Source organism: Oncorhynchus clarkii, chromosome 20 (assembly GCF_045791955.1).
Source record: "Oncorhynchus clarkii lewisi isolate Uvic-CL-2024 chromosome 20, UVic_Ocla_1.0, whole genome shotgun sequence".
In the NCBI taxonomy this organism is placed as follows: domain Eukaryota; kingdom Metazoa; phylum Chordata; class Actinopteri; order Salmoniformes; family Salmonidae; genus Oncorhynchus; species Oncorhynchus clarkii.
Window position 1 is genome coordinate 13,739,497 of NC_092166.1, and position 20,318 is coordinate 13,759,814.

The following is a 20,318-nucleotide window of genomic DNA, read 5'->3' on the forward strand; positions in this document are numbered from 1 at the left end:
AATGGTAGCTGTAAAAATGACATTGACCTTCTCTAAAAATCACGTGACAGGAAACAAAAAGCCTCACCACCATAAAATCCTGATTTCATGAACAAGGACCTAGGATGGACCAAATCTCCCAACTCAACCCCTTCCTGTTCTCACCGGTCTTGTCGGAGTTGCAGAGCAGGGTCTCTTTCTCGGCCCTCAGACCGGGGCTGGGCCCGTGTTTCATCCACGTGGCGATGGTGAACTGGTCAGTCAGGTTCTGTGGAACCACCTGCTCTGGCACGTTGGCCGCCTGCCGCCCGTCGAAGTTGAAGATGAGGTCACTGTCCCGCCCGCTGTCCGTCAGCAGTGAAGCCGTCCAATTGGTGGAGATGCTGGGGGCGGGGAGGAGGTCCGTGCTGCCGGACGCCGCACCTAGAGGAGGAATTGAAAACGAGTATAATCAGTCGGTGACATCCTCACACACGAGAAGTGGCACCAGGTTAAAAGGAGACTGGTCAGATTCAAAATCACCTTGATTCACCAAGTACATTTACACATCCTCAGAGCTTTACATGGTGATATGGTGCTGCTAGTGAAAGACAACATACAGACAACAGAGTTTAAACAGTGGATGTACTGTACACATTTACTGACACAGTATTTCTAACGTTTGAATTAGAAGTTATCTAAAACCCTCTAACTCTACGATGTCCATGCAGGGTGTTTAGAATGCAACAGTACAGAAATAGGATGTGGAACTGTTGTGAACTGAACAGTTTTCTATGGTTAAGGTATTTGACAGCATTACCCTCTCCATGTCACACAAGGGGTGACTGTCTGAAGCTGATGAGTGGTGAATGACCCAGTTTGTTAGGACCCTTGGTTCTCACCACCAAATTCCTGCCCTGCCCACCCTTCAGAAGAAACAAGCTGGCTCTTTTAAGCTATACAACATTTATGTCTGTCAATTGATAGGCCAGCATAAATACACACCCAGGCCTCTTAACTCTCTCAGGACTTTCACTGTGATCGTGAGAAGTTGATGAGATTCAGTCTCATACTCTCACTATGTACAGTTTTCAGAGGGCTTGTCAAATCTACGACCCCTCTCTCTTTTCATCTGTTTCGACCAAACCACGTCTGGCCATGGGAACTATGAATACATCACACTTTCAACCTTTCTCTGCTTAGGAAATAAAGTTGATTTTTTTGGGGCCATAGGATGTTGTTTGTTTACCTTTAAGTGGCTCTAAAGATAATATGGCGGCCCTCTTGAGCAATATCTGTGTACTCTATTTACAGTATGTATACCGATATTTGTACTCTCACAGAAATCAATGTTGCTCGGAACAAAAGGCAAGACTTTATTTGGATAGTCCATTTGTAGATACTCAGTAACATTTAAACTAACGATCCTAACCTCAACCCTTACTCTAACTCTTATTCTAAACCTAACCCTAACCTTAACGCTTACTCTAACTCTTATTCTAAACGTAACCTTAACGCTTACTCTAACTCTTATTCTAAACCTAACCTTAACACTTACTCTAACTCTTATTCTAAACCTAATGTAACGGATGTGAAACGGCTAGCTTAGTTAGCGTGGGCGCTAAATAGCGTTTCAATCAGTGACGTCACTTGCTCTGAGACCTTGAAGTAGTAGTTCCCCTTGCTCTGCAAGGGCCGCGGCTTTTGTGGAGCGATGGGTAACGATGCTTCGAGGGTGACTGTTGATGTGTGCAGAAGGTCCCTGGTTCGCGCCTGGGTATGGGCCAGGGGACGGTCTAAAATTATACTGTTACATTGGTGCCGTGACCCGGATCACTGGTTGCGGCGGAAAAAAGGAGGAAGGAGGTCTTCCTCCTTTTTTCCGCCGCAACCAGTGATCCGTGTAACGGATGTGAAACGGCTAGCTTAGTTAGCGTGGGCGCTAAATAGCGTTTCAATCAGTGACGTCACTTGCTCTGAGACCTTGAAGTAGTAGTTCCCCTTGCTCTGCAAGGGCCGCGGCTTTTGTGGAGCGATGGGTAACGACGCTTCGTGGGTGTCAGTTGTTGATGTGTGCAGAAGGTCCCTAGTTCGCGCCCGGGTATGGGCGAGGGGACAGTTTAAGCTTATACTTATTGATGCTGTTGACCCGGATTACTGGTTGCTGCGGAAAAAGGAGGAAGGTCAAAAGGGGGGTTGCTCTGAGACCTTGAAGTAGTAGTTCCCCTTGCTCTGCAAGGGCCGCGGCTTTTGTGGAGCGATGGGTAACGATGCTTCGAGGGTGACTGTTGATGTGTGCAGAAGGTCCCTGGTTCGCGCCCGGGTATGGGCGAGGGGACGGTCTAAAATTATACTGTTACACTAACCCTAACCTTAACCCTTACTCTAACTCTTATTCTAAACCTAACCTTAACCCTTACTCTAACTCTTATTCTAAACCTAACCCTAACCTTAACGCTTACTCTAACTCTTATTCTAAACCTAACCTTAACACTTACTCTAACTCTTATTCTAAACCTAACCTTAACGCTTACTCTAACTCTTATTCTAAACCTAACCCTAACCTTAACCCTTACTCTAACTCTTATTCTAAACCTAACACTAACCTTAACGCTTACTCTAACTCTTATTCTAAACCTAACCCTAACCTTAACCCTTACTCTAACTCTTATTCTAAACCTAACCCTAACCTTAACCCTTACTCTAACTCTTATTCTAAACATAACCTTAACACTTACTCTAACTCTTATTCTAAACCTAACCCTAACCTTAACCCTTACTCTAACTCTTATTCTAAACCTAACCCTAACCTTAACCCTTACTCTAACTCTTATTCTAAACCTAACCTTAACACTTACTCTAACTCTTATTCTAAACCTAACCCTAACCCTTACTCTAACTCTTATTCTAAACCTAACCCTAACCTTAACCCTTACTCTAACTCTTATTCTAAACCTAACCCTAACCTTAACCCTTACTCAAACTCTTATTCTAAACCTAACCCTAACCTTAACCCTTACTCTAACTCTTATTCTAAACCTAACCCTAACCTTAACCCTTACTCTAACTCTTATTCTAAACCTAACCCTAACCTTAACCCTTACTCTAACTCTTATTCTAAACCTAACCCTAACCTTAACCCTTACTCTAACTCTTATTCTAAACCTAACCCTAACCTTAACCCTTACTCTAACTCTTATTCTAAACCTAACCTTAACACTTACTCTAACTCTTATTCTAAACCTAACACTAACCTTAACATTACTCTAACTCTTATTCTAACCCTAACCTTAACCCTAACCGTAACCTTATTAAGCAGTTTCTTGTCAACAGATAGTTTGTTGCTAGCATTAACATCTGTAGAGCATCTGCAGATGGGAAATCCAAATAAAGTGTGACTAATAAAAAAAATTACAATGTGTTTTATTGCAAATTAGATCATGATTATTGAGGCTTGGAAAAGTTCCTGGCTTGCAAACTTTGCATACTAAAGAAGTATGGAAAACTCTTTTTGCAAACTAAAAAAGTATGGAAATCACTTTGCATACTAAAGAAGTATGGACATCACTTTGCATACTAAATAAGTATGGACATCACTTTGCATACTAAATAAGTATGGACATCACTTTGCATACTAAATAAGTATGGAAATCACTTTGCATACTAAATAAGTATGGACATCACTTTGCATACTAAATAAGTATGGACATCACTTTGCATACTAAATAAGTATGGACATCACTTTGCATACTAAAGAAGTATGGACATCACTTTGCATACTAAAGAAGTATGGACATCACTTTGCATACTAAAGAAGTATGGACATCACTTTGCATACTAAAGAAGTATGGACATCACTTTGCATACTAAAGGAGTATGGACATCACTTTGCATACTAAAGAAGAATGGACATCTCTTTGCATACTAAAGAAGTATGGACAACACTTTGCATACTAAAGAAGTATGGACATCACTTTGCATACTAAAGAAGTATGGACATCACTTTGCATACTAAAGAAGTATGGACATCACTTTGCATACTAAAGAAGTATGGACATCACTTTGCATACTAAAGAAGAATGGACATCTCTTTGCATACTAAAGAAGTATGGACAACACTTTGCATACTAAAGAAGTATGGAAATCACTTTGCATACTAAGGAAGTATGGACATCACTTTGCATACTAAAGAAGTATTGACATCACTTTGCATACTAAGGAAGTATGGACATCACTTTGCATACTAAAGAAGTATGGACATCACTTTGCATACTAAATAAGTATGGACATCACTTTGCATACTAAATAAGTATGGAAATCACTTTGCATACTAAAGAAGTATGGACATCACTTTGCATACTAAGGAAGTATGGACATCACTTTTCATACTAAAGAAGTATTGACATCACTTTGCATACTAAGGAAGTATGGACATCACTTTGCATACTAAGGAAGTATGGACATCACTTTGCATACTAAAGAAGTATGGACATCACTTTGCATACTAAGGAAGTATGGAAATCCAAATGGGTATATGAGGATATTAAGTATGCCTGTGTAGCCATCGTTACACAAACACTTAAAGACTTAGACTAGAGTCCACCAATGAACTGTTATTGCTGCATATTGAATTGTTCAAATCAACCAGACCACGCTTCAGTTTTACACAACTGGAAAATAAATCCAAGGAAGAAATATAGTACACATCTGAGACATTTCACATGTTCAACTCTTCACAATGAACATGTTCACTTATTAATAAAAATGATTCATAAGGTTGATTTAATATACACTTTCCTATGTGTTACAAATTACATTTAAATACCCTACTTGTTTATAATTTGACTGTTAGATATGGGTGGTAATTAACGAGGCAGAAAATGTGAAATTAGAGCAAATAATCGGAGACAACTAATGGGACACAATTGTCTGTATGACTTCACTAGTCACAAGTGTAATTATGAATGACACATTATGTAACCGCACACAGGTTGAAATGTTATAGGTACATTTGATTGTTTTCTTTTGTCCTCTCTTTCCTTATTAATTGGCTTACCACAGAGTTTCTGCATGGACTTCTCGGAGTAGGTCTCTCGGTCGCAGCCCTTCCCAATGTGGCTGGTCTGCAGCTCCACCATGGCTCTCACCGCCGACAGCGGGCCGTCACAAGTCTCCAGGTGCATCTTGGGAAACAGCTGCTTACTTCCTGTCCCGGGCTCGTAGTCCACTTGTTTGTTCCAGCCTGGGAGAAAGAGAGTAGAATATTATTGTAGTTTATTATTCCAATAGAAAATGAATTTGTCCAAATAATTAGAAGGCTAATTCAGATCCCAAGGCTAGCTTGATTGCACAACAATACACTGAACTCTTTTATCATAATTTTGCTACTTTAGACACAAACATTTCAAAATATAAATGTTTTTATTCCTTCTAAAACAAAACAACAAAATTAAACAAATCACCTAGAAATGATGAATGTATTCAGCCACTGACCAATTCAGTCTCTCCTACTGTTATATTATTTGCCTTTTTTTTTGGTCCTGTATGGCTCAGTCAGTAGAGCATGGTGTTTGCTCCTCCAGGGTTGTGGGTTTGATTCCCGTGGCCACCCATATGTAAATTGTATGCCAGCATGACTGTACGTTGCTTTGGATAAAGGTGTCTGCTGAATGGCATATATTGTTATATACCATTCTGGTTTAGTATTCACTTTGCATGAAGGTCAGTCGTATCCTTCGCTAGGCTAGCTCAACCACAGCGACAATACTACAGAGGCAAAGGGTTCCACTGAATGCCTCTGAATTGAAGGCATCACGGAGCACACCTCACTAAAGCTGAAAGGTGACTTCACACACCAAGGAGCTTAGGAAGAAGTGAGGTTCTGATACAGGAGGCTATGCTACGCTAACCAACCGTTTCTAATCCATGTCACACAGCTGTTTTGGCGACACGCATGACAGGGACCTGCTATCATTCCAGCTAGCACAGTGGATCTGGGCCGATTCCGGCTGAAAGTCGGGGCACTCGGCTGAGAGTCAGACTCAGCCGACATCATGTGGCCCGATTCAGTGCCGCCTTCAGCAGTATTACTTATGGCTAGGATGCGGGGATTGAGCTCGGGCCAATTCCGGTGTGAGTTATCTGTCCCAAATGTATTACTTGGGGCTCGGGCCGATTGGGGCTGATGATTACACGGGCTACTTTATATAATTAACATTTCATTATTTATTTTTCCATACTTTCTCATTGTTTCTGTGATAAAAAAAATGCAATTAACATTTAAATGAAATTCTTTAAGAGTCCTGTGTAGTATTTTAGTATTTTGATACTTTGTGAATCTGACTGCATGGAGTCTCCAGAGTGGCGCAGCGGTCTAAGACACTGCATTGCAGTGCAAACTGCGTTGCTACAGATGCTGGTTTAAGACACGTGCCGGCCACGACTGGGAGACCTATGAGGCGACGCACAATTGGCCCAGCGTTGTCCGAGTTAGGGGAGGGTTTGGCCGGCCGGGATGTCCTTGTCCCATCATGTAGCGACTCCTGCGGTGGGCCAGGCGCATGCACGCTGACACGATCACCAGGTAGGTAGGTGTGTGATGTTCTCTGACACAAACTGTTTTTTTGTGGGTGGGTAAAATTTGCATGTATAAAATGTATAGTAGTAAAAATGACTAAATCAGGTAATTTTGTAGACATTTATGTACATTTGCATCGGGCTGCTCCTGGGGGGGATTCTGGTACGATACCCAGAAAAGTCGGCTGAATTCCGGCAGACGGAAACGGCCCAATGTACTTGGGCCGATTCTGGGCTGTCCTTCATTTTGATTCCGGGCCGAGTCCAAAACCCGATTCCGGGCTAATTCAATCAGTTCCAGCCCCCCGTAAGAGGGCCGATTCTGGACCAATTCCTCATTGCTAGCTGGGAAGGCCTTCCAAATCAAACCAATAACCCTTACCTGAGACAGAATGAATGAAAGGATGTCCTGTCTGAGCTTAAATTGAATTCAGGTGTTAGACTACGCAGTGTCATGTAGCTAAAATTACAATGCTACAATGACAAATTTTGCTATCAATGCTAACGAACACGCTAACATATCACCACAAAGGGATTCATTTGACATGAATCACTGCCCAATTATGTCACAAACAACATGCATAATTACAGGCATCTCTCAAAATATATTATTGATTTGTAGACCAAGCTCAGCTCACTCCAGGTAAGATATTCTACTTCAGAGAGTGTCTTTATCAAAGGGATGTGTAGACCAGGCAGGGAGTCCCCAGCAGGGACTCCCCAGCAGGCCTTTTCACCACCACAGGCAATATGAGAGTCAAATCGCCTCTGCTGATTGGGCCAGAAGAATCGCAGAATCGCAGTAGGAATTGGGGGGAATAGAATCTGAAATTAAGTCGAACAGTAGAATAGAAAATGAGTGTGGAAGTGGAATAAAATAAGAATACATTGGAAGTGCTGAGGCAATATCATCAGAAGAAGTCTAGAGTGACATTGATGGTTCTCTACCAGAACAAAGTGATACCAGATTACCAGAAAATGGCGAGAGAATGGGATGGGCGGCTGTAAAGATGAACCATGATAGGTGGCATATGACCAGAAAGATGGCAGATAGAGAGAAGGTAGATGTAGTGTGAGAGCGAGAACGAGAGCGATGGTGTTAGACAGAGTATGCGAGAGTAGAATTACATGCTTAAAGAACATGACAGCTCCATTGCGGGAAGCCCTACCCACCCCAAGGCTTAGTCTGTCATCTTTGTCACCCGGTTTATATTTCGATTACCCTCCATATGTATCTGTGCGCCGCACCCGGTCTTCTTTATAGTCCAGGAAGCAGTAATGACCATTTTATTACTGTGTGTGGAGCAGAGAGTTGACAGCTGTCGAGTCTGTTCCTTGATATATTCAAGGTCAAACATTCAGAGAAAGTAATGACCAGGGAGAGGCAGACAGAGAGAGGATGTTGTTGGTGCAGGTTTATTGTCATGAATCTTGCCCTGTGCCAGCAAATGACCACTCTGCAGAGCTACCTCCAGGGCAAAATTCATTACAATAAATGCCAACCTGCGTTGGTAGATGGCTGGCAAAAGAAATTGTGCAGGAATTTCTCTATTTCACCTGTGATTCTAATTGGGAATTATACTCATGTTTTAATTTCCTCTTGTGAGAACAAAACAATATCTATCTCACCTGGTAATGAAAATATACTAACAGCATAGTCTCGAAGGCAATAGAAATCTTGCAGGCACCAATTTCAAGTAGTGCTATGATATCAATATGCTCTCTATTCAATTACACAAATCATACTCATTTCATGTGCGCCTTTATTAAGGTCAAATAAATTACTTTATGAAGTATATAGCCATAAAATGTTAACGCCTCATTTTATCAAATTTTAATGATTATATAGGTATTGCTTGCCTGAGGTAGAATACCTCATGATAAGCTGTAGACCTCCCTATCTACCAATATAGTTTACATCTATATTATTCGTAGCCGTCAATTTACCACCACAAACCGATGCTGGCACTAAGATCGCACTCAATCACCTTTACTCCACACACATAGATGCATACAAAGCTCTCCCTCGCCCTCCATTTGGCAAATCTGACCATAATTCTATCCTCCTGATTCCTGCTAACAAGTAACAACTAAAGCAGGAAGTACCAGTGACTCGCTCAACACAGAAGTGGTCAGATGACACGGATGCTACGCTACAGAACTGTTTTGCTAGCACAGACTGGAATATGTTCCGGGATTCATCCAATGGCATTGAGGAGTATACCACCTCAGTCACCGGCTTCATCAATAAATGCATCGACGACCTCGTCCCCTCGGTGACCGTACATACATTTCACAACCAGAAGCCATGGTTTACAGACAACATCCACATCGAGCTAAAGGCTAGAGCTGCCACTTTCAAGGAGAGGGACACTAAACCGGACGCTTATAATAAATCCCGCTCTCCGTAGCCAATGTGAGCAAGACCTTTAAACAGGTCAACATTCACAAAGCCGCGGGCCAGAAGGATTACCAGGACGTGTACTCAAAGCATGCGTGGACCAACTGTCACAAGTGTCTTCAATGACATTTTCAACCTCTCCCTGACCGAGTATGTAATACCTATACGTTTCAAGCAGACCACCATAGTCCCTGTGCTCAAGGAAGCGAAGGTAACCTGCCTAAATGATTACCACCCAGTAGCACTCACATCAGTAGCCATGAAGTGCTTTGAAAGGCTGGTCATGTCTCACATCAACACCATCATGCCAGAAACCCTAGACCCACTCCAATTCTCATACCGCCCCAACAGATCCACAGATGACGCAATCTCAATCGCACTCCACACTACCCTTTCCCACCTGGATAAAAGGAACACCTGTGTGAGAATGCTGTTCATTGACTACAGCGCAGCGTTCAACACCATAACGCCCACAAAGCTCATCAATAAGCTAAGGACCCTGGGACTAAATATCTCCCTCTGCAACTGGATCCTGCACTTCCTGACGGGCCGCCCCCCCGGGCCGCCCCCCCGGGCCGCCCCCCCGAAGTTTGAAATATCCAATAAATGTTGTTCCACTTCATGATTGTGTCCCACTTGTTGTTGATTCTTCACAAAAAAATACAGTTTTATATCTTTATGTTTGAAGCCTGAAATGTGGCAAAAGGTCGCAAAGTTCAAGGGGGCCGAATACTTTCGCAAGGCACTGTATATACTAGGACTCCAGCCACCCTAGTCATGGACTGTTCTCTCTGCTACCGCACGACAAGCGGTACCAAGTCTAGGACCAAAAGGCTCCAACTTCTACCCCCAAGCCACAAGACTGCTGAACAACTAAACTACTCAAACGACCACACAGACTATTTACAAATTTCCCTTTTATTTTTACACTGCTGCTACTCGCTGGTTATTATCTATGCATAGTCACTTTACAAATGACCTCGATGAACCTGTACCCCCGCACATTGACTCTGTACCGGTACCCCCTGTATATAGAGCCTCGTTATTGTTATGTACATTTCTTGTGTTACCTTGTGATTGAATAGATTGTTTATTTAGTAAATATTTATTAACTCTATTTCTTGTACTGGACTGTTGGTTAAGGGCTTGTAAGTAAGCATTTCACTGTAAGGTCTACCTGTTGTATTCAGCGCGTGTGACAAATACAATGTAATTTGATTTGATATATGTAAGGTTAACGGCTAGCCTATGGTGGATTATGGCTGGAATTTTAGACATTTGAGAGCCTTTGTGTGAGTATAACATATTTATTATTGCTCCGAGGGGAGGACTGATGACTCCTTTCAAACGCAAAGACGGTGGGAATGTGACACTGTACTGTACTTTGCAGTATGTACCGTTGCCATGGCATTGAGGACTAGTAGATACAAATGTACAGCTTTATTTGAAGATGACATTTACAGTGGAGTGTCTCATGGAGAGTTGCCCTTTAGTATTAAGCCATCCCCCACTACTGTGTGAGCCTCCACCCAGGTATTGGAACAACTCTGGACACATTTCCAGCAGGAGGAATCACACACTGTCTTTAAAATTCGCAATCTGCGATGGCTGCATCCAGTTATTGTACTTTTACAGTAAATATATACACTGAGTGTACAAAACAAGGCAACTTGACTGTGGGAAGCATTGAAGTCAACATGGGCCAGCATCACTGTGGAACACTTTCAACACCTTGTAGAGCCCATGCTCAGAGGAATTGAGGCTGTTCTGAGGGCAAAAGGAGCGGTACAACTCCATATAAGGACGGTGTTCCTAATATTCTGTACACTCAATGTATATACCCAATGGTTCTTCAAGAATATAACTTATAAATGCCTCTAAAACTTAGTCAATCAGAAACCAAAATATACACTTGTTTTAGTCTACTGTTTGTAAACATTGTAATTCTAAACAAACGCTGTATAGCCTTAAAACATGGTTAAAACTCTAATGTTTATATCATCAATGGTCATTCCTTGCATCCATCCCTCAGCTTTTAACCAAACAGTGGAGGTGTGGCCATTCTGTCATTGTTTGCCCTTTCAAGAAAGGAGTGATTTCTTCCAATTGGGTTAAGGTGAAATATCCAGCGCATGTCTCACCAGCCTTCTTCTCCTGACGTGGCCTACTGACATCTGACAGGGAAGCAGTGGGGGACCCTGTCCTCTTATAAAGGCTTTCACTCTGCACATGCTACAGTAGTCCGAGACAAGATCCAGGCAAGTTCCCAAGACACTAAAAGGCTTTATTCTAAAACGGGATATGCTAAAAGCCCCTCTCCTTTCTTCTCTCCCCTATCTATCCTTCTCTCTCTCTTTCTCTCTGTCTAGAATGCCGCTGTATCCCCGTCTTCCCTTCTCCACAGGGGCCATTGACCTGGATTGGTCGGGTAAACAGAGTCGAGTCGAGGAGGACTGTAAGATCCAGAGCCAGGAGTGTGATATTGTAGCTATAAGCCCCCACGGGGATGATGAGAGCTCCTTTTTCCCTGAAAGCAGACTGCTGTGGCATATGGGTGGAGATGGAGGAAAGAACAGTCCAATGCGACCGCAGAGAATCTAAGAGACATGCCTGCAACCATTTTGTGAGAAGTAAAGGAAGGTTTGTTGGTCAAGAATCATGTGGCCCCAATCCGAGCCTGACCTTGGTCTTTGTGTACCAGCTGTGTAGACTTGTTCACCAGCTGTGTAGACTTGTTCACCAGCTGTGTAGACTGTCTGGTATGTTCATCTGCAAAATATTAGATAACACACCCCTAAAAATGTCCTTCAATCTGAGTGGAAGCAATCGATTTCTGCTGCTTTTCACCAGATACTCCCGAGGGGTGCAGCGGTCTAAAGCACTCCGTCCTAGTGCTAGAGGCATCACTACAGACCCTGGTTCGATAATGGGCTGTATCACAACCGGCCGTGATGAGGAGTCCTATAGGGCAGCGCACAACTGGCCCAGCGTCGCCCGGGTAGGGGAGGGTTTGGCCGGGGTAGGCCGTCATTGTAAAATAATAATTTGTTCTTAACTGACTTGCCTAGTTAAATAAATAAAATATAAATACAGTGTTCCTCTAACATGTGGGAACCCACACTAATTAGCAACCTGTTAGTAGTATCTTTTGGGATCTGCAACTCAGATCTAAGCAGTGCGTGTACTTCTTTGATTAGACTCACCTTGCCAGCCAGGTTTGCAGACAGGCTTGACGTCGATGTGCACCGCCACGCTCTCCGTCGCCCTCTTCTGGCCGCAGTCGAAGGCGGTCACCATGACCTTGTAGCGCTGCTTCTTGTCGTAGCTCAGACGCTCCGTGTTTCTGATGTTGCCTAGAGAAGGAAAATGTAAACATGGATGCACTCAAGAAACTCATAGTCACTGATATCTTCTGCAAATATTGTATTTCTGAAGTCAAAGAATAAACCTATTTTACAATTAATTTTACTGAGCTCCTTTGCCATCTACATCCGCAAGGCTCGTCAGACTCTGAGACCCTTTTGGTTCAGGGAGAACACTTTTTGGTTCCATGTAGAACCCTCTGTTGAAACGGTCCTACATTGAACCCAAAAGGGTTCTATCTGGAACCAGAATGGTTCTACTTGGAACCTCAAAGGGTTCTTCAAATAACCATTTTAGGTTCTAGATAGCTCCTTTTTTCTGAGTGTACCATATACAGTACCAGTATCAAAAGTACCAGTATCAAAAGTTTGGACACACCTACTCATTCAAGGGTTTTTCTTTATGTTTTACTATTTTGTAGAATAATAGTAAAGACATCAAAACTATGAAATAACACATATGGAATCATGTAGTAACCAAAAAAGTGTTAAACAAATCCAAATATATTTTAGATTCTTCAATGTAGCCACCCTTTGCCTTGATGACAGCTTTGCACACTCTTGGCATTCTCTTAACCAGCTTCACCTGGAATGCTTTTCCAACAGTCTTGAAGTAGTTCCCACATATGCTGAGCACTTGTTGGCTGCTTTTAATTCACTCTGCGGTCCAACTCATCCCAAACCATCTCAAGTCAGTTGAGGTCAGGTGATTGTGGAGGCCAGGTCATCTGATGCAGCACTCATCACTCTCTTTCTTGGTCAAATAGCTGTTACACAGCCTGGAGGTGTGTTGGGTCATTGTCCTGTTGAAAAACAAATTATAGTCCCACTAAGTGCAAACCAGATGGGATGGCGTATTGCTGCAGAATGCTGTGGTAGCCATGCTGGTTAAGTGTGCCTTGAATTACAAATAAATCACTGACAGTGTCACCAGCAAAGCACCCCCAGATCATCACATCTCCTTCTCCATGCTTCACGGTGGGAACCACACATGCTGAGATAATCTGTTCACCTACTCTGCGTCTCACAAAGACACTGCGGTTGTAACCAACAATCTCAAATTTGGACTCATCAGACCAAAGAAGAGATTTCCACTGGTCTAATGTTCACTGCTCCAGTTTCTTGGCCCAAGCAAGTCTCTTCTTCTTATTGGTGTCTTTCAGTAGTGGTTTCTTTGCAGCAATTCGACCATGAAGGCCTGATTCATGCAGTCTCCTCTGAACAGTTGATGTTGAGATGTGTCTGTTACTTGAACTCTGTGAAGCATTTATTTGGGCGGCAATTTCTGAGGCTGGTAACTCTAATGAACTTATCCTCTGCAGCTGAGGTTACTCTGGGTCTTCTGTTCCTGTTGCGGTCCTCATGAGAGCCAGTTTCATCATAGCGCTTGATGGTTTTTGCGACTGCGCTTGAAGAAACTTTCAAAGTTCTTGACATTTTCCTGATTGACTGAACTTAATGTGTTAAAGTAATGATGGACTGTCATTTCTCTTTTCTTATTTGAGCTGTTCTTGCCATAATATGGACTTGGTCTTTTACCAAATAGGGCTATCTTCTGTATACCACCCCTATCTTGTTACAATACAACTGATTGGCTCAAACACATTAAGAAGGAAAGAAATGTCCACAAATGAACTTTTAACAAGACATACCTGTTAATTGAAATGCATGCCCGGTGACTACCTCATGAAACTGGTTGAGAGAATGCCAAGACTGTGCAAAGAGTGTGCATCAAGGCAAAGGCTGGCTGTTTTGAAGAATCTGATATATAACATATATTTTGATTTGCTTAACCCTTTTTTGGTTACTACATGAATCCATGTTTGTTATTTCATAGTTTTTGTGTCTTCACTATTATTCTACAATGTAGAAAATAGTAAAATAAAGAAAAACCCTGGAATGAATAGGTGTGTCCAAACTGGGTTTGAATTTGTTTTCCCACCTTCCCTAAATTAGGTCTATTTTCAGTGTACTCGCTAGCAGCCTCGAGTCAGTTTGGTTGTCTGAGAGTGTGCCTGGGTCTGGATCATAGAGATAGAGCACTGGAGAGGAATTATGGTTTGGGAACTTAGGATTTCAGCCTCTTTATAGTTATGGTCCTGATGCTGTAAAGGAGACAGCGGAGAGGACAGGAGAGGAGAAGAGAGGAGAGGTCAGGAGCAGTGTGAGCCCTCAAACCTGGACAGCGCCACTCCCAGATGGGTACTACGAACATGATGCTCCCTGGAAAAGGAGAATATCTCAGTCTCTCACATCCTTCTGTGAATCTGGGTCGGAGCGTTAGTGGAGTGGTATGTTGTTAGCTCTGATTGTGTTGATTCATGTCATGCAGTGAATCAAAAGGAGGCTTTTATTCAGACGAAACACTGTACTGTAGTTCCACCTCAATGGCTGTGGTGGTGGTTACACTGGTCTCAATGGACAGTATCCATGCACAACTCATTATTCTGTGGAAATCTCCCATTGACAACAATGAGTTGTATGGATTCTATCCTAAATGACACTTTAGGGAACTGAGGAGAGATGGCATTGTTTTTTCTTCGATTGAATGCAATTCATGCAGCTGTGATACATCTAATACCACGATAGAATCTGACCCAGGCAGCGTATACTGTAGGTTACAAATGAGACATCACCAGTGACAGCTAACAGGTCCCATTTACAAGATGGATCTCTGGTCCCAGCCTCATCTCCCATTGCTGTCCCAATGTGTAGTCTCTGTGAAAACTAGCACACACTACAGCTCTCCAGGACCCAATTCTCAAGTTCACCATTCTTTGAGGTGTATGTCTAACAAGACTAGATTAGACTTTTTTACTCCAACAGGGTTATTAAACAAATTTCTATAAAAATTGTAATGGGAGATTTACCAACTGGTGGAGAGACATGATTAAAAGTACTTCTTTATATCCTGAGTTGTGCTCTGTTCATGTGTTCCAGTGGTTAGTGTCTCCCTTCCTCACTCACTCATCTCTCTCTCTCCTTCCCTCCCTGAGCTACAGATGCCTGTTTTATTTAATAACTTACTCAGGCCTCTGATCCACGGTTAATGATGGAGCCAGAAGCCCTCTCGGTAAAAAACACACTCTGGTGGCCCCCAAGCATCACTACACTCAGCTCTATTTGATCACCACAAGTGCCAGTCGCACTGCAGAGCCTGGGAGGGCCATAGGAGGCAAGGCGACTGGCAGCCGTGGAGCTGGCATGGCGCGCGGGAACCATGAAAGTGCCAACCTGCTGTCCCCTGGGGGTCACAGAGGCGCCTGAGCCGTGCCAGTGGACATCAGAGGTACCAGACAGGGAGGAAGACATTAAGAAAGAGAGAGAGGGAAACAAACAGAGAGATAGAAACAAAAGGAGGTGGGGATGGAGAGAGAGAGAAAGAGAGAGGGTGGAAGAGAGATGGAGGAAGGAAGAAAAAGAGAGAGAGGAGTGCGGGAGGAGAGAGGCTAGCAGAGATGGCAAGCTGTGGAGTATCTGATGTCATTTTGGCCTGTCCGCTCCACTCGTCCTTGTTTTCCCGCTGATCACACAGAGCTGGATCCAGTTTCAGATCACTCTGTATAACACTGCACTGTGATCAGAGGATGAATGGGGAAGCATTTTAAGAGTCCATGAATATAGCACACTGACACATGGTATGAGAGATGCACTTTGAATAGAATGAACTAAGTTCAGTGGGTTGGAGAAGAATTCTGGCAACAGCAACTTTGTGAGTTCAATTTCCGCATGGGCCACGTGTAAGGACTGTAACTCGGTCTAGATACAAACTTCTGATGGTGACTGTATAAAAATGATGCCTAGCCAATTTGATGGCCCGAGGAACAGTTTGTGTCACCGCTGTTACGGAAAGTAAAGTGTCACCAAGTTGACCACTGTGACAGAGTTGACATTTGGTTTCCTGAATGAAGAGTGTGTGGAGAGAGACAAAATTATTTGACCTCTAATGCAAAGTCAGGAGGAGATGAGGATACTTGTGCCTTTTGACCTGCAGGTTGTGCGGTCAGGGGATGGGGGTTAGAGGTCACTGACCGTTGCGGTCGATGGCAAAGGGCGTGTTGGAGGTGACGATGTCATAGTTGCAGATCTGGCTGTACTGCGGGGAACAGTCCTGGTCCCAGGCCTCTACCTGCAGGATGCTGTCATAGATCTTCCCTTCCATTGCTGATGCGTGGTACATAGGCTCCCGGAACACAGGAGAGAACTCATTTACGTCATCCACCTGGATGTGAACCACTGCCCTGGAGAGAGAGAGAGAAAGAGAGAGAGAGAGCGACAGAGAGAGAGAGCGAGAGAGGCAGTAAGACCGATATCTTTGATACTCTTTCTTCCAACATGACAAAATAAGTACTAATGATTACAAAATACTCAACGTCTTCAAACCCAAACCCCTACTAAGCTCTCAAAAACAGAAACAACAAACCATAACATACAATACAAATCCGCTCATAATCTCGTTACCAGCTGAGAGAACAAGAGAGAGAGAAACATGAGAGCAGTCCAGACAAAGTCAAATCCTGCCTGTCACGGATAGTTGTACTGTAAAAAAGGTTGGTAGTGATGCCATTTTTTGGCCCCGGAGCAAATGGGAGATATCCTCTCTACATCTAGGTTGGTTCAGGGCCTCTTCTTTGTATTATGTAAAACAATCCCCAAACAACACTAAACATAACAAGTTATATTTTCAATATCTTAGTATTATTTAAATAAGACCTGACAATGACCTGACAATAAGCGATGGTGGGTCTGTTGCTGTAGCATGTCTTCCTAATTAAAGGCATTCACTTAATGAGACCTACTTAGAATGTCCTGCAGTGATGCTGCTTAGCTGAGGCGCATGCACACACACACACGCACACACACACACACACCCGCACGCACGCACGCACGCACGTACGCACGCACACACAGTACCATCTCTCTATGTTAAGTGACATTCATCAAAGAAGCCCAAGCTGTGAAATCCCTCCCTCTCTCTCAGTATCCGCCTTAGTCGTTGCCCTAGACAACAGCTTTCAATAGCACTTCATCAGAGCAGGGATGTAGGGCCTGATTTGCGGTTGTCCACAACTGTCTGGCTCATAAGCATCCTTCAGGCCCTTATTAATTAAAAACATCCCACGAGCTGAACATTGAGGAAGTCTCAGCTGTGACTAGGTATTGCACAGTGGATGTGATCTGTCACTGTCTACGACCATAGTTTTGAGAACAACTGTAGGACCCACATACTGTACACGTGGCATGGGCATGTAGGGACATATCAGTTTGCTTGTGCAATGCATCATGTTTTACAAAAATCGATCTCACACACACACATTCCACAAAGATACAGGTGCACACACACACCCTCCGACATTCCCTCCAACACACACACACACACACACCCTCCGACATTCCCTCCAACACACACTCAAAACCCCCCGACCTTCCCTCCAACACACACACCAACCCCCGTACCCGACACACACACACACACCAACCCCCCAACATTCCCTCCAGCACACACACACACACCAACCCCCGTACCCGACACACTTTTCCTTACTTATGTGACTTCTTCCAGCTGGCTCCACTGGCCTCCGCCCCACAGTCGTAAGCCTGGATGATGAAGGTGTACTCCTTCTGGGTCTCACAGTCCACCGGGCCCTTGGCCCTCAGGACCCCCTCCCCTGACGTCCTGTTCAGGACCACCGCCTCGAACGGGGCCTCCTGCCCGTGGATCTTAAATGCACAGATCTCCCCTGAACAAGAGGAGGAGGAGGAGATGGAAGAGGAGGAGGAGGAGGAGGACAAGAGGGGTAGAGAGGAAACAAGGTAGATAGAAAGGATTAAAAGTGTGTCAACCTATTTACAGATCAGACCTGGAAATGTCTCTGCATGCCGCCACTCTAAAGACTGTTGTCGAGGACATTGTGTATGTTTTAAGAGGTGGTGGCAAGAAACAGCTGCACTGCTAAGAGACTGAAACAGTGTTCTGCAGTTGTAATTGCCTCAGTTCTGCAGTTGTAATTGCCTCGGTGGCATCATGTCGTGCCAGGCCAGACAGGGAGAAGGAAATGCAATTTGTGTTTGCTTAGTTTTTCGATATTCCTCTCTCCAGGCCACCTTCCAGAAAACTTAGGTTTTTAATAAAGTTTTTATGGTCTCCAATAGGAGATATACGAGAGTTCATGCTGGTTTTCTATCTCAGCTTTTAATAGCACAAGTGGTGTGATAATCAAGTTCAACTGAAGTTGAATTGTCTGCTGGACATGAATAATTTTATACAATCGTTTGTTGTAAAAAAATTGTTTTACCTTGTTGAATGAGTCAGATTGAAGTTGTCATATGTAAGCACGACCTCCCTTATGACACAGAGTGTAGTTGTGACACAGAGTGTGTGTTTGCCTTGTCAGGGTCTCTGGTTCAAGCCTTGCTACTGACTGTTTCCCACATTCACTACACTGGTGTCAGAAGTGGGATTGACAAACCGTTTCCTACCATTGGTGGCACAGCAAGAGTTGTGTGATTGTCTTTTAAGAGAAACACTGGAGAACACTTTCTTGGTGATGGGGTAGGGTGGTAAACCTCGTCCATTGGACCAACACTTGGTGATGGGGTAGGGTGGTAAACCTCGTCCATTGGACCAACACTTGGTGATGGGGTAGGGTGGTAAACCTCGTCCATTGGACCAACACTTGGTGATGGGGTAGGGTGGTAAACCTCGTCCATTGGACCAACACTTGGTGATGGGGTAGGGTGGTAAACCTCGTCCATTGGACCAACACTTGGTGATGGGGTAGGGTGGTAAACCTCGTCCATTGGACCAACACTTGGTGATGGGGTAGGGTGGTAAACCTCGTCCATTGGACCAACACTTGGTGATGGGGTAGGGTGGTAAACCTCGTCCATTGGACCAACACTTGGTGATGGGGTAGGGTGGTAAACCTCGTCCATTGGACCAACACTTGGTGATGGGGTAGGGTGGTAAACCTCGTCCATTGGACCAACACTTGGTGATGGGGTAGGGTGGTAAACCTTGTCCATTGGACCAACACTTGGTGATGGGGTAGGGTGGTAAACCTCGTCCATTGGACCAACACTTGGTGATGGGGTAGGGTGGTAAACCTCGTCCATTGGACCAACACTTGGTGATGGGGTAGGGTGGTAAACCTTGTCCATTGGACCAACACTTGGTGATGGGGTAGGGTGGTAAACCTCGTCCATTGGACCAACACTTGGTGATCTTGTAAGACTTCCAAACCTCTTGGTGTAGTAGGTTCACAAATCCCTCCAATCCTCCCTACAATATCCTCAACTTGTTCAGAGGCAATGCAATATTGGGCAATACACATTGTTCATGAACTTGTTGAGACATCACCTCATATTGGAGTCAGTCCCACTGCTGAACACAATGATCTTTGTCAGCATATCTCAGTGACAGAAATGAAGTAGGGGCCTGACACCAGGTGTACCAGGTGTACCAGGTGTAGTCAAGAAGGAAATAAGTACAGATATGCTACGCCAACTCACAAATTGACATTTTGTTTTGCTCTTTTTGCTTTTTAAAAAAAAAACAGGTTTCTGATTCTGGAACTGTCTCTATCTTTATGTGAGTGTTCTTTTCAGGGATTTGGGGAAATGGCCTTAAGGGAAAAGCCTCGCGCCCCTGACCCCGTGACAGCCGACCTAAATCCCAGCAGGACGTCAGGAACAAAAAGTGCCAGGGCTATCCCTTGTGTGCACAAGCCCAACTGCCAAGCTCTGATAAGCCAAACATATTCTCTCTCTCTCTCTCTTTCTCTCTCCCTCCATTTTTCATCCCTCTTTCTCTCTCATTTTTTATTTTTTAGAACTCATTCCACCCGTTCAGTTCTCTCTCCATCCGTAATGGTGAAATAACAATTTACCCTCTGCGGTCCGCATGTCCGTGCTGCTGCCTGGGCTTGCGGTTTAAATTTCCCCTCTATATTTCAATGCCTTATCGAAATGAAACGGCCACCACTATAGGCGGCGAGGTGCACAGAGGGAGAAAATAATAA

At 43.8% G+C, this 20,318-nt stretch overlaps 1 protein-coding gene across 1 annotated transcript in view; it reads right to left on the bottom strand.

Annotated features, from left to right (window-relative positions):
• LOC139375954 (calsyntenin-2-like) overlaps positions 1-20,318 on the bottom strand; it is a 265,000-nt gene that overhangs the window by 51,623 nt on the left and 193,059 nt on the right. The window contains exons 3-7 of the mRNA XM_071117937.1: positions 17,843-18,038; positions 16,330-16,538; positions 12,139-12,288; positions 5,015-5,200; positions 145-402 (exon numbers count right to left, since the gene is read on the bottom strand). Of these exons, the coding sequence (XP_070974038.1) occupies positions 145-402; positions 5,015-5,200; positions 12,139-12,288; positions 16,330-16,538; positions 17,843-18,038 (999 nt within the window). The remainder of the gene's footprint in view (positions 1-144; positions 403-5,014; positions 5,201-12,138; positions 12,289-16,329; positions 16,539-17,842; positions 18,039-20,318) is intronic.